This window comes from Fusarium solani (assembly GCF_023522795.1).
Source record: "Fusarium solani strain SB1 chromosome Unknown bctg00000001, whole genome shotgun sequence".
Lineage (NCBI taxonomy): Eukaryota > Fungi > Ascomycota > Sordariomycetes > Hypocreales > Nectriaceae > Fusarium > Fusarium solani.
Window position 1 is genome coordinate 2,035,568 of NW_027072156.1, and position 14,040 is coordinate 2,049,607.

General features: G+C 54.9%; 5 protein-coding genes across 5 annotated transcripts; 2 read left to right on the forward strand and 3 right to left on the reverse strand.

The window, feature by feature from the left end:
- Window positions 1-510: 510 nt before the first annotated feature.
- On the reverse strand, window positions 511-1,276 carry MRS44_002750 (uncharacterized protein; the record flags this gene model as incomplete). The annotated part of the gene is made up of 4 exons (XM_046273505.2): window positions 511-542; window positions 599-1,022; window positions 1,111-1,145; window positions 1,198-1,276. 4 exons carry the CDS (start codon window positions 1,274-1,276, stop codon window positions 511-513), a joined length of 570 nt encoding a protein of 189 aa, XP_046136857.2.
- Window positions 1,277-2,693: 1,417 nt separating this feature from the next.
- Window positions 2,694-4,551, reverse strand: MRS44_002751 (uncharacterized protein; the record flags this gene model as incomplete). Its single annotated transcript, XM_046278253.1, has 2 exons — window positions 2,694-3,722; window positions 4,111-4,551. The coding sequence occupies 2 exons, from the start codon at window positions 4,549-4,551 to the stop codon at window positions 2,694-2,696; spliced, it is 1,470 nt and encodes a 489-aa protein (XP_046136858.1).
- A 3,398-nt stretch (window positions 4,552-7,949) lies between these two features.
- MRS44_002752 (uncharacterized protein) lies at window positions 7,950-9,968 on the forward strand (the record flags this gene model as incomplete). Its single annotated transcript, XM_046268171.2, has 2 exons — window positions 7,950-8,384; window positions 8,442-9,968. 2 exons carry the CDS (start codon window positions 7,950-7,952, stop codon window positions 9,966-9,968), a joined length of 1,962 nt encoding a protein of 653 aa, XP_046136859.1.
- Window positions 9,969-10,883: 915 nt separating this feature from the next.
- Window positions 10,884-11,147, forward strand: MRS44_002753 (mitochondrial 54S ribosomal protein uL30m; the record flags this gene model as incomplete). The annotated part of the gene is made up of 1 exon (XM_046280765.2): window positions 10,884-11,147. The coding sequence occupies one exon, from the start codon at window positions 10,884-10,886 to the stop codon at window positions 11,145-11,147; it is 264 nt and encodes an 87-aa protein (XP_046136860.2).
- A 543-nt stretch (window positions 11,148-11,690) lies between these two features.
- On the reverse strand, window positions 11,691-13,842 carry MRS44_002754 (uncharacterized protein; the record flags this gene model as incomplete). The annotated part of the gene is made up of 5 exons (XM_065622946.1): window positions 11,691-11,863; window positions 11,921-12,036; window positions 12,091-12,362; window positions 12,492-12,632; window positions 13,438-13,842. The coding sequence occupies 5 exons, from the start codon at window positions 13,840-13,842 to the stop codon at window positions 11,691-11,693; spliced, it is 1,107 nt and encodes a 368-aa protein (XP_065479018.1).
- Window positions 13,843-14,040: the final 198 nt, after the last annotated feature.

The following is a 14,040-nucleotide window of genomic DNA, read 5'->3' on the forward strand; positions in this document are numbered from 1 at the left end:
GGGCGATTTTGCTTCTCAGGTTTCTTGTTCCAGTGCCTGATTTGATTAGAAGGATCCTTGATGTTTCCCAGGATCCGAGTTGATTGCAATCAATACAACCTTGACTACCTACTTGCACCTTGTTGTCTCGTATTGCCGTGCCCAACATTGATCATGCTCGAGTGCCAAGTTGATCAAGATCGAGTAATGATTGCACGAGTACCAAGTCACCAGACAGGAAAGGTATTTAAGGCTCCGACTTGCATTGCTATCAAATTATAGCTGGCTAGTGAGCTCCGAGGACTACCCGCGTCCGGTGTCGTAAAGTCATGCCCAGGAGACGACCAGCGTCCAGTGTTGTAACGTGCTATCGATGCATTGAAGTTCATTTCGTGTTCACTCCTTGTGTTCCCTTCGTGCGTTCCTCGTGTATTCCTCTTCATGTGTTTACCTCAAGCTCGTCTTGTAACGAGATCCGTGCCGTACCAAAGTGTGCAGTGACTGACTGATGCTCGACATCATCGCGCTGGATCAACCCCAGAGCCAGGACAGGAGAGAGGCCACTGTCGAAACACGTCATGTCAGCGGAGGAGCGTTCAAATCTTCCCGGGGTACTCACAGAATGACTTTGGCTTAGCCTTCTTTTCCTCGGACTTGTCAGAGTCCTTGGAATCTCCGCCATTCTCAGGAGACTGACGAGTCCCAGAGGTGGTCGTAACCTGGCGAGCACTGTGGGAAGTTGAATCGGAAGTGTTCTGGGAAGAACCTCCACGCCCGCCCCGGTTGTTGGAGTTGTTAGTGACAGGCGCAGCGTTGCTGGACGTATCCGCCCAATCCTCACGTCGACTACCTGGGTAGTACTCTCCGAAGCTCCAGCCTGGATAGATATCGCGATCATAATCCGGTCGGAAACTGCGGCGGCAATAACATGCCCCGCATGCATCATGATTACCAACATCAAGTGCTCGACAGCACTTCATACAGCAACCAGGACCATTGTAGACATCGTCATCTTCATAGTTGTAAGAAGACATGACGAAGAGCTGTCATAACGTCAACAGGGGCTCGTGGTGATGGTGGAGAAGGGGCGAGGTGCTTACCTTGATGTGATAGATGACAGTGAAAGCTTACAAGGACAATCGGGCTCTTGAGCCGGTAAAAGGAAACTGTCACGGGTTGGCACAAGGTGAGTGACGGTAGAGAAGCATCGAAACTTACCTTGTCGGGTCTTGGTAGCTGCTGACAGCGGAGTGTCAGGAGAACGAGGTGGGAGGCGGTACAGAGTGCTTTGCAACATGATGAGCAGCAGGAAAGGGAGCACGAAGCTGGGCATCATACCAGTGCAGAACTGAGGGCAGTCAAGTCAGAGAACCGACTTGGTGAGCGACAGCTCGGGGAGATGGGGCGAGCCCAGGGGCGACGTGAACGTTCCATAGACGCAACGAGGACCCGGCAAGGGCAAGCGTGGGAGGAAGAGTGTGTGCTTGGAAGAAGTGGACGAGCGAGAACAGGAAAGAGGAGCGTGTTTGTGCAGACGGATCGAGTGTTGAGAAGATGAATAGAAAGAGAATGAAAAGAGGACAGCGTTTGTCTGAGGGAGGAGAAGGGTTTTTGTATTGTCCCCAACGACGACCCGCCTGCCTCACGGCATGACATCCACCTGCCGTGCATACTCTGGAGAGTCCTGGCGGCGTCCTGCATTTTCAGGCGTCTTAGGGTCTGCATTGCGTCAACACCAGGACACTGGATGTCTCGGCGGCGGGAGCGTGATAGGCCGTCGACCCCTCCGTTCGCCGTCCCGAAGGGACCCCGGCCGCCTATTGTGGGAAGGTCCGATCCGTTCGGTACCACGGCACATGACTTCCCAATGCGTAGGTGCCTCCTTCCCTCGTTTGCAAATGCTCACCCCCTCCCTGGGTCTTTATTGAGGAAGGAGGCCATCACGGGATGGGTCACTTGCGTCTCAACAATGACTCAACAATGTCACACGGACCAGCTCGTCTGGTTTAAGAGGGAAAGAGTCGTTCTCAAAGGAGAGAAACTGAGCTTGAAGGCAGAAGGAGTCGGCACTCTCCGGGTGACGAGTGGAAGATTCTGGCGAGAAAAGGGGACATGTCTCGGTCTTCAAGGCAGGAGCCATGCTACGAAAGTACCTGGGTACATACGGAACTCGGCTATCCATGGCCTGATATTCACATCCTACCCATGCGGAAGGTCCAATCTCGTGGGAATGGTTACACAGACGATGACGAGGAGCACAGTAGACTTAAGGCGTGTGGTGGTACGGCGAGCCTCACACTGAGACGGGCGAATAAGAGATATCCGGCTCCTGTTTCAGATATCATGTAAGTGGGGGTTGAACGGGACAAACGACCACGGGGGAAACTCGTTTGCTCGAAATGGGATAGAAGGAGAGAACAGACCGAAGATGAGAGAGCCTCATGCAGCTGAGCAAACGCATCAATTAACAATAAACACAATCGCGAACACACAGAAAAACATCATTGTGAGTGTCATCAAATCTATTAGCTTTCTTTCCGTCATAGAATACTGCCATACACGGCTTGGTTGACCCATCATCATCGGCCCCAAGCCTGGGAATTGCATCATCCGTTCTATCTTGCAGTACAAAAAGTCGTTCACTCCAGGTATCTTGTATATACCCGCGCCATCCCTTTATACCCGACTGACCACCCGGTCAAGATCTCTCCCCTTTAACCCTGGAACTCCTGCGCCTTGCTCTCCTCCCACTTTCCGGGGATGAGAGCCAGGGGCACGATACCAGAGACGTGCATCTCAGGGCCAAAGATCTTGGCGTTGAGGCCGAGCTCCTGGGTGGCGGCCTTCATGTTCTTGAGACCCTCCTGGTAGTTGGGGCCAGCACGTCGCACCCAGATCTGGACGTTGTGCTCGTTCAGCTTGGGAGCAAAGTCCCGCAGCGCCCGGATGACACCCTTGAAGGTGCTGGCGACGTTGGTGAAGTTGGCAATACCACCACCGATGAACAGGACCTTGCCCTTGTCGGACTCGGGAGCACGGAGAAGGAGGTCAAGGACGGTTCGGGCGTAGTGGTAGGTCTGGGACTCGGTGGGAGCACCAGAGTACTCGCCGTAGTTGGCGAGCTCATCAGCAAAGCCGGCAGAGGCGATGGCATCAGCGTAGACGACCGAGGCACCACCACCAGCGACGAGAGTCCAGATGCGGCCCTTGGCGTTCAGGACGGTAAGCTTGAGGGAAGCACCAGTCTTAGCATCGAGGTCAGCGATGTAAGCCTCCTCCTTGGTCAGCTCACGGCCGAAGGGGGCAGGGAACTCCATGGGAGGACCAGCATCGATGTTGACCTTGTCGCCGGTAGAAGCGGCGACGTTGGTAAGGCCAAGGGCAGCAGGAGATCGGGCAATAGCCCACTTGACACCACACTCAAAGTCGGCAGTCTGGTCGAGCTTGGCAGCAAGATCCAGGAAGTGCACAGCAGCAGAGGTCTTGTCCTCGTTGGGGATCACCACCAGGGGGTTGATCTCGAGGTAGGTGAACTGGCAGTCGACATAGACGGCATACAGACGGGTGATGAAGTCGACGAGGACATTGTGGACGCCCTCGGGGACGTTCTTGAGGAGAGTAGCAGCAATCTCCTCGTTGGAGGGGTACTCGGCGAGGTCAACGGGGATCAAGAGCTTCTCAGCCTTGGCGTCAACATCACCGACATCAACACCACCCTCGTGGGTGAAGAGGATCCAGTCGCCCTATGGTCAATCGATATTAGTAAAAGCTCACACACGGAGATGGATCGGTGGTCCGGAGCATTCGGTAGATTTCCGACGGAGGGGCCCGAGCAGGCCAGGGGGCGGTCCGAAGGGTCCTTATCGCGGCATCCGTTCGCCCGTCGGTACAAAACAATGATTACCGGCAGAGCTTGAACGAACCCACAAATCCAGACCAGTTCGACTCTTGCAACGCCAAAATCACGAATACAAGTTGCCACAGGCCCCTTTCTCCTCCTATACAATTTCCTCCTCTTGTATTTTTTCATTGACTCCCTGGTGAGCCTTGCGGTTGAGGCCCCCGAACACTTGTCTGGAGTACCAACCCAATTCGGAATCAAGATCTGAGGAACAAGAAACTTCAACTTACATCGCGGACCGAGTTGATGTTGATGTAGTACTCGGTGTCTTGAGGGTGAGGAACGAAAGGCTCAACGAGGAATTGCCTCAAGACGCCAGTGGTGTGCTCAACCTGCTGCTCCTTGCCGGCTCGCTCAGCAACCCAGGCCTTGGCCTCAGCCCAGGTCTTGTTCAGGGCAAGGAGACCACTCTTTCCTCGTCGCTTGATGAGCTGATCGGGCTTTGCGACGAACTTGGCGTCGGACTGGAGGAGCCAAGGGTAGGTGACCTCGGCCTGGTTCAGAATGTCATCGACGTTGGCATCCTCGGGGAAGTACAGCGAGGCCAGTCTGGTGGGAGGGTTGTGCTTGGCGGGAGGAGGAAGAGGACTCGGCTTGATGACGGGAGCACGAGTGAGGTGGTAGTTGAGGATGGCCTTGCCGTCGGCCTCGAGGATCGACTTGGCGGACATTTTGAATTATGAGAATGGGAGATGAACGGGAAAAAAGGTGAGTATGGAATGAGCTGGCAAGTGTCTGCTTATTCCCTTTTCTTGTTCAATTCTAGACCGAGGAAGCTGGTCAGCGGTCGAGTTCGGCGACAAATGGATGGATGACGGCTCGCAAGTGCGCAATTGAGTTGCAAGTTCAACTTCAAGATGGAGCTGGAACTACAGCCAAAGCTACTCGGGCGCGAAGAGTGGATATTACGAGGACGAGTCTGGCGCAACAATCAAGGCCTCAGGGAAGCAATTGCGATTGCGATTGCGACAACTTGTCCAGATTGCACGATGCGAGGGTCGGCGGGGAAGAGCTCACTCACCACTGAAGCGGGCTGCGACAATGAAGTTGAAATTGGCGATTGAGAAGAACTCTGCAACAGGAAGCGAGAAGCAGAGATTATGACGACGAGATGAAGGCGAAAGAGGAGGGAGAGAGGATGCTTCAGATCAAGACGATGGGAGGATGAGAAGAGCAAAGAAAGAGGCGGGACGGCACTGAGTGAGGTGAGCTCTCTCGAAAAAACGAAGCTCCCAGGATTTTGGCGCCTCAAAGGGGAAGATGCGGGTGGAGTGGAGGGGTTGGAAGGGGGAGGGGGCGCGACAACCTGGCGGGCTCTGGGGCGGGCGGTCAGTCTGTACCTTGGGTACCTGGAGTGACAAGCTCGGCCAGCGCGTGGCCGAGGTACCTGGGCCCTGGAAAACCGACATACCCGCGGTCGCCAAAATTCATTGGGGACTGTCATGGCTGCCCGCCTGAAAAAGCGATGAGCTCACTCTGCGACATTCGAGGTACCGGTACATGCCGCCTTGTCACTTTGGCCCCCCATGCTGAGGACATTGGATGGAAGCTGTTGAGGACCAAGTGGACCAGGGGCGACACCTTACGTACGACCAGTTGACTCGACAAACCGCCGAAAACCGCAGCAACCATTTTGCACGCTACCTACGAATGGAACCCAGGTCAATTTCCCGCCACGGTGCTCATTTACCCAGGAGCTTCTATCAGCTTCTCGGCATTATTCTTCTCTCTGCACTTTCTTTTGCGGGAGAGGGAAGCGTCGACGTTGACCGGCAACCAAACCGTTGGGCGGGGAGAGAGTCTGCGGGAGCGAGCACCAGGGCAGGGCAGGGCAGGGCATCCGATGCAACCTGGCTCGAGGCTGGGGAAGTTTCCCGTCCCTGAGATAGGGAACGATTGGCTTCGGGTCCCGGGGATGGCTTTAGCGGTCGCGCCGGGTCTCAGAGCCCCTGATCAGACACCTTGAGCGCCACGAGGGCGACGCGAGACAAGTATTCTCATGTTGCACGCTCGCTGCGGTGACTGACCGACCTTGCGGTGAGGTGAGGTGAGGTGAGCTTAAGGCAATCATCCTTGACTCGACTGGACCTAGAGGCTCCTGCCCATGTCCGGGCGCTGAGCAGATGGAAGGACGCACGGTGGCTGTTTTAGCGGGTGGTCAGCCCGTGGGCGCCACCCCCGACCTGAGGTACCCTGGCCTTAGCTCACTCTGCCCCTCTATCCCCCTCCAAGTGGATGGAAGCTCTCACTTGAGCTGTTCCATGGACGATCCAGTCCACTCTCACAAGCCCACAATGGCCGGCTGGCTACGGGATCAAAGTCTTTCTCATCGCATCTACCTCCGACGTTCGGTGGAGGTTTTTTCTGGCACAAGCGTACCTTATTGGAACTTCATGTTATCTGTGGAACATGAGTCGGATGGATCAGGAGAAGACAGTGGCTTCATCCCACAGAGGCTGACCGTCGAGTTTCATTTCTTGGCGACACACCAAGCCAGGCGGACCCTTGTGGGAAGCCGGCAACCCTTGGTCTCGTCCATCTCTGCACTGCGCTGCAGCGATTCATTGCCGCCATTTCATTCACTCTGTATCATCCCTGAAAAAGGGCATGGGATTGGGACAAGATGACATGCCACCACACCACCAGCAAACACACAAGCGAGAGCTGACTGTTCTGCGGTGGCTGACTGGCCGCCCTGCCTCCTGAAATAGGGGCTTACGACATCCCAAGGATGCCTTTCAGGTTCATGCCGACGATCTGGTGAGATCTTCGACGACCATGGGCAATACAGGGAATGGGGTTGGCCGCCAGCTGGAGGCCAGATTAACCCCTCGTCTCACGAAACCCGGGCGAGCATCCTTCTTGTCTCTCCCACCCGAAACCAGAGACAGAAAAAAATCCGCCTGGGCTCGGCATCAATCGTTTCAATGGGTCCCGTCTTAGATTGCAACGATTCACATCAACGTCTTGCAAGGTCTTGGGGCGGCTATGGTGGGGGACAAGCCGCTATCGACGCCTCTCCCAATCCAACTGGAACTGGCAATGGTCCTCTCACGCCAAGTACCGGTACCTGGGCTTGGAAGCTTGACAAGCTCAATCGCAAACCACAAAAAGGGACATGGATTCAACAGATCAACAAGAAAAAAAAGAGGACCCCGAGTACAAGCGAATCCCCAAAGAAAAGCTGGATCTCTTCCCCAACTGGCTGGACGGTGAATTCATGCACCATCCATGACGGGAGCCATTGACCGTTCGCAGGCAGAGGCTGAGGCTAGTTAATTCCATTCCAGGTCAGACGAGGTATTTCCTACTTTGGCAATTAGACCAGATTGCCTTGATGAGCCCTCGACACGACCCAATTGTTGACCCAAGGGTGAGGTGAGCAAATCCCTCTGGTGTCTGTTTCTGGTGGTGTTGTGTTCTGCCTCCGAAAGCGCTCTCGAGTGGTTCAATGGATGGGTAAGAAACCCGGCGCATGTGGTGGCTAGTGTCAGGTACTTGAGGTACATCCTCCTGCACGGGGGGTCCCGCAGGGGTATGGTCCCGAGCATGTACCTGAGGTACCCACTACCCGACCCCAAGCCTGCCATGTCCCAGCGGCGCCAGCCCGCCAACCCCACTGAATTTTTGTGGTGTGGGTGACCTCAGGTACCGCGGCCTCACTCATCGATCCCAGCAGGTGCTCTCCATCCCCGCCAGCTGCCGACAGCTTTGACGAGCCCGCCCGCCAACTTGGCCGTCCAGTAGAGAAACGTCCCGCCGTCTTTGACCCTTGAAAGTCAACCAAAAACCAAGCCCAGTTCATTCCTCCTGAATTCTCACTCACCTCCTCCCCGCCCCCTCGTCCCCTTCAACTGTCGCATCTCCTCATCCTCGAGCGTTTCTCTCATCCATTGCTCCTTCCTCTTTTCCTCCTCATACATCTTCCTCTCCGTCTAATTCCTTTGAGCCAGCACTTCCCCCGGAGCTCAAAGCGTCTTCTTCCAGCTGCTGACACCATCTTCTGGTCCCTCCAGCGCTCAACCCTCCAGATCTTCCCATCTACACGCAAGCGAGCTCGACATTCGCCATGGCTCCCGCTTCCACCAGCAGCCTGTCGGCCAACGACAACATCCAGCGTTTCCCGGCTCCCAGCCGGCCGCTGAGCCCTCTCCCCGAGCATGCTCTCTTCACCGGCAAGACGCGATGCTTCGTCTACGGTCTCCAGCCCCGAGCCGTCCAGGGCATGCTGGACTTCGACTTCATCTGCAAGCGCGCCAAGCCCTCGGTCGCCGGCATCATCTACACCTTTGGCGGTCAATTCGTCAGCAAGATGTACTGGGGCACCAGCGAGACTCTGCTGCCCGTCTACCAGCAGGTGGAGAAGGCCGTGAGCAAGCACCCCGACGTTGATGTCGTCGTCAACTTTGCCTCGTCGCGAAGTGTCTACAGCTCCACCATGGAGCTTATGGAGTTCCCCCAGATCAAGACCATTGCCATCATTGCTGAGGGTGTCCCCGAGCGAGTAAGTTGAACCAATTGCGCTCCAGAGCTTGAGCAATTACTAACGCACAGTCCCCAGCGAGCTCGCGAGATCGCTCATGTCGCCAAGAAGAAGGGCGTCACCATCATCGGCCCCGCCACCGTCGGTGGTATCAAGCCCGGCAGCTTCAAGATTGGTAACACTGGTGGTATGATGGACAACATTGTCGCCTCCAAGCTCTACCGCAAGGGTTCCGTCGGCTACGTCTCCAAGTCTGGTGGTATGTCCAACGAGCTCAACAACATTATTGCGGGTAACACCGACGGTGTTTATGAGGGTATTGCTATTGGCGGTGACCGATACCCCGGTACCACTTTCATCGACCACCTGCTGCGATACCAGGCCGATCCCGAGTGCAAGATCCTCGTCCTCCTTGGTGAGGTCGGTGGTGTTGAGGAGTACAAGGTGATTGATGCCGTTAAGCAGGGCATCATCACCAAGCCCATTGTCGCCTGGGCCATTGGTACCTGCGCCAGCATGTTCAAGACCGAGGTCCAGTTCGGTCACGCCGGTTCTTTCGCCAACTCTCAGCTTGAGACTGCTGCCATGAAGAACGAGAAGATGCGTGAGGCTGGTTTCCACGTCCCCAACACCTTCGAGGACCTCCCCAGCGTCCTCAAGGAGGTCTACGACGGCCTTGTCTCCAAGGGCACTATTGTCCCTCAGCCCGAGCCCGTTGTCCCCAAGATCCCCATTGACTACTCTTGGGCTCAGGAGCTTGGCCTCATCCGAAAGCCTGCTGCCTTCATCTCCACCATTTCCGATGACCGTGGTCAGGAGCTCCTCTACGCCGGTATGCCCATCTCCGACGTTTTCAAGGAGGATATTGGCATTGGTGGTGTTATGTCACTGCTGTGGTTCCGCCGCCGTCTGCCCACCTACGCCTCCAAGTTCCTCGAGATGGTCCTCATGCTTACTGCCGACCACGGTCCCGCCGTGTCCGGTGCCATGAACACCATCATCACTACCCGTGCCGGCAAGGACCTCATCAGCGCCCTTGTTTCTGGTCTGCTGACCATTGGCTCTCGATTCGGTGGTGCCCTTGACGGCGCCGCTGAGGAGTTCACTCGGGCTTTCGACAAGGGTCTCAGCCCCCGTGAGTTCGTCGACAGCATGCGCAAGGCCAACAAGCTCATCCCCGGTATTGGCCACCGAATCAAGTCGCGAAACAACCCCGATCTGCGTGTCGAGCTGGTCAAGGAGTATGTCCTTAACAACTTCCCCAGCCACAAGCTCCTCGACTACGCCCTCGCCGTTGAGACTGTCACCACCTCCAAGAAGGACAACCTTATCCTGAACGTCGATGGCTGCATCGCTGTCTGCTTCGTCGACCTTCTCCGCAACTGCGGTGCCTTCTCTGCTGAGGAGGCTGAGGATTACCTCAAGATGGGTGTTCTCAACGGTCTCTTCGTCCTCGGCCGAAGCATTGGTCTGATTGCCCACTTCCTCGACCAGAAGCGCCTGCGCACTGGTCTCTACCGTCATCCTTGGGATGACATCACCTACCTCCTCCCCAACCTGCAGCAGGGTGGCGGCGCTGAGGGCCGTGTCGAGGTTTCTCTTTAAAGGAATGTGGAAAACAGTAATGCAACGGGGGATAAGAGGCTGGGTCGTGCAATGATGATTTTGTGCCGGCCTACATAGACGTGCCGCGGAAGACGGCGGTCTGTATGAGATTTCCAATACAATGTAACTAGTGCAGGAGGCCGCAAGATGGCGCTCCTTATTACTCGCTTGAACTTATAGACATGAATGTTGATGTTTGCAATGAATATTTGTCCATGTACCTATCATTGAGTAAGACCGATGATTAGACGTTGTTCAATGCCTCACAATGAATGTCGTCGTTAGGTTGGTCACCGTCAGAAAACGACACTAGGTGCAGTCATGATGTCTGGGCCATGCACATGTTGGCTTATACCGCCTTCCCCATGGGCATCTAACGTGATCTTCGGGAGCCGAGCGGGAAGATAAACGGGGCCCCATGAAGTATTCTGCTGGTACCACAGAGGTTGCTAGAAGTACCATCGGTGTCTGTGTACCTATCTTGTCCTTACAATTGTCAACGCCTGGTCTTCATCCCATATTTCATCACGTGCCTCCATCATGAGAATACTGGAGAGATAAGATAAGTGGGTGGTGTGTGGTCACATGATGCCCCTCCTACGGCGGAATTGGCACTGGTCCTGGCGGAAAAGGCTTGGCGCCGGTGGGTGGATTTTGACGTTGGTCCGGCTTGTGCTTGCTTGAACGAGGACGACCGACGAGACGAGACGTGAACGGCGGGCTGCTGTATCCCTTTCCGACTGCACAAGAGCGCATGTTTACGCCATTGATGGTAAGATCAAGCCATTGCCGTACTCGAAGAACCTATTCTCATACGACAATTGCTCTAGACATAGCACTCAATCAGCCAAAACGAATCTTACCTCCAAAGCCGCCTACGAACCCTCCCTCCTCCCAACGACAAGAAGAATCACAATGTCCTACTTCCGAATCACCCTCCACCGATCCGCCATCGGTCTCCCCGAGCGGACACGCGGCGTCCTGGCGGCCCTAGGCCTGCGCCGCCGCATGCAGACCGTCTTCCACCCGGTGCACCCCCAGTTCGCCGGTATGATCCTCAAGGTCAAGGAGCTGGTGCGCGTCCAGGAGGTGGACCGCCCGATGAACAAGCAGGAGCTCAAGGCGACGCGGACGCCGGATAAGGGGTTCTATATCGAGAAGGCTGTGCCGCGGATGTGAGGGGATACCAAGAGGAAGATGTGAAAGGGAAAAGGGAAAAGAGACTGGGATTGTACCATACTGTAACGACATTCTGTACAAAAGACGGAGCTGGCGATGCGATGTTGGCTCTGTAGGGAGGATAGAATCACGACAAATCACAATGTGTGAAAGACTACAACACGATCACGACTTGACGCAGCCTGTGCCCAGGTAACCTTGAGCATATTCAGGCACAATGGCTTAATCCCAAAGAGAGCAGAGACATGTTGAAACAAGGTATTATTACGAAAGCTTCCAATTATCCTACACCACCAAACCTCCGCCTATCTCGACCGAATTCCTGTATTGCTCCCCAAAAGAGGCCGTTACAAAGGCCCAAAGGTTCTCTCCAGTTATGTGTAGCTCAAATCTTGTGGTCAAGCTTCTTCGGTTCATCCTGTACCTGGACGTGGGAGAAACTGAAGCAAGCAGGCAAGCTAGAAAAGGCAGCTATTCCCCCTAAAGCGTAGTGATCAAGGTCGGGTTACTGCTTCGCAATGATGATCCCGAGGCGTGTCGGGTTTAGAAGCTACGAGCCTTGTCGATGTAGTCCTGAGAAGGGGTCTCGTACTCGCTGACAAAGTAGTTCTCGCAGTTGCGGCCAAGCCAGACGTTGAACTTGCCAATCTCCTCCCGGAGACGCGAAACGGACTGTTGATCCATGTTGGTTTGCGCCAAAAGCTCAGGGAGGGACACTGCGGAAAGGTCAGTCAGTCATTGATTGCAACCGAGTGCAATAGTGAGTCACTTACCAATCAAACGAGCGAGATGCTCGGCGCCGTAGACATCACAGACCGTCTTCGTCGCAGAGTCGGACTCTGCATTCTCCCACATTTTGCGGAGGTCCATGAACTGGTGACGCTCGAATCTGGACACTGATTAGCCATGTGATGTTTCTTTATAGGCAGGGAATGAAACGTACCGGTACAGGAGGATCCTGCTAAGGGCCTTCTCAAAGTACTCGCGGAATCCGGCAACGACTTCTTCGAGGATATCCAGGCTGGAGGATCCTTCTTCTCGGTGGGGTCGCTCATAGGCCAGATAGTCGTCCAGAATCTTGCTCACTGGCTTAGAATGAGGAAGGGGGACGAGTTGGTTGTTCTTGGTGATATTCTCCCAGTCATCGACCAGCATAGCCTGAATGTGGTCGGGTATCGGGATATTGATCATGGGCTTGTTGTGAAAGGAGTCCTCCTATTGAAAGTTAGCGAAGCACATGACGGAGATTGAGCGTTGGAAGTAAAAGGCGAAAAAAGAACCAAAGGGTGTATGAAGGCAGGGCAACATAAAAGCCAAAGGTGATTGGGGATGGTGTGTAGCTACCGTCTCAAGGGATTCGATGGATTCAAGGGGGGAGGCGACGGCTGCTTTGGTTTCGCCCGAGACTTGGGCGACCTGGAGGCTGTCGAGCGACGCTTCCTGGATGTCGTGGTCGTGACATCGATATTCAGGGGGCTGCTTTTCCTGGGCTCCTTCGCATAACGGTGGTTGGGGGGCGGGAGATAGGTGAGATGATCAAAGGGCTCGCGAAGCCTGGCGATTCTCACTCTCTTTCGCCCACGGCTGCCGCTGGACAGAGAAGAATAGGGAGAGGGAGTGGACTCGGGCGAGGGAGTCGTTTCTGGAGAGCCTCGAGCATTTGATATCGGGAAATCCTGCCGAGCAGGAGGAGGGCGAACAAGAGTCATTGTGTTGAGTCGTCGGGGTAGAAATGTGTGTGCAGATGGGGATGCAAAAGAAGGAGATAATTCGCAGGAGAGAGAAGTGTGAAGAATGTTGGGAGGAGAGAAGAGACCAAGCAGGTGCCTGGATGAAAAGAAAAATGATTTGGCGGGGAAATAATATGAAGTAGGCAGTTCTGCAAGATGCAGGATAGAATTTACCTATTTGAGGTGGGCAAAAACTGAGGTGCGAGGCGATGCGATGCAGTGCAGTGGCAGTTTGATAGGAGGTAGGTAGCCAAAGGTTACAGGTCACGGAGCAGAACAAGCAGCCTTGGACACTGTCACAGCACTTACTGGCTGGCCATGGTTCGTGATAGAGCCGCAATTCTACCCCGATACTTTCAGAGGGCCAATCTAACTTTAGAGGCCATCACGAGCCAGTCTACTAGGCTGAAGCTCATCTGTACTCCCTCAAGGCACTTACCAGAGGTATGAGTGTCCTCACTCTGCATCCCACAACTCTGAGGGTGCTGATCAAGGACTCCGTGAGATTACAACAAAATGACTGGGAAGTAGAAGCAATACAAAACAGATGGAGATCTTACCTGCTCAAGTTCCCAGTCCTTTCCGCGTCTGCCTCCTCGGCTTCCTTGGATGGTGGCGGACCCGGATCGCTCTTCACTGACCCTGGCGGATTCCGCACCGCTCCGTAGGCCCTTCTTGGGCTGCTTGGCACTTCTCTGCAGGTTGTGCTTCAGCTGGGCGTGAAGCTGGGCGGCGAGCTCTTTGTGCTCGTCGTCGAAGGGTCGGATACGGTCAACCAGGACCCAGTCGTCCCAGGTGTTCTTCCACCCTTTGTAGTGCACCTTGTACTTGTACCCGTCTCCGGGCTTCTCACCAGCCTGCACGTCCATGATCTTGGCCTCGTAAAGCATGTCCATGTGAAAGCAGAGGACTTTTTCGTCCTTGCTGAAGGGGGGCGGCGCCGGCTGTTGTCTAGCAGGGGCCATGATTCTGGCTGGCAAAGGAGCCCAGAACTGATGCTGTTGATGCGCAGAAGAGGGAAAAGGATGGTTCAGGGGTATATAGACCAGTTGAAATGCTGCGTATGATAAAGCCTGGCGATCTGGTTGCAGGCGTTGATAGTTCCAAGGTCCAAACGGGGATGTTGAGGCTGTGGACGGGGACGGATGCAGTACAGTGTTTTC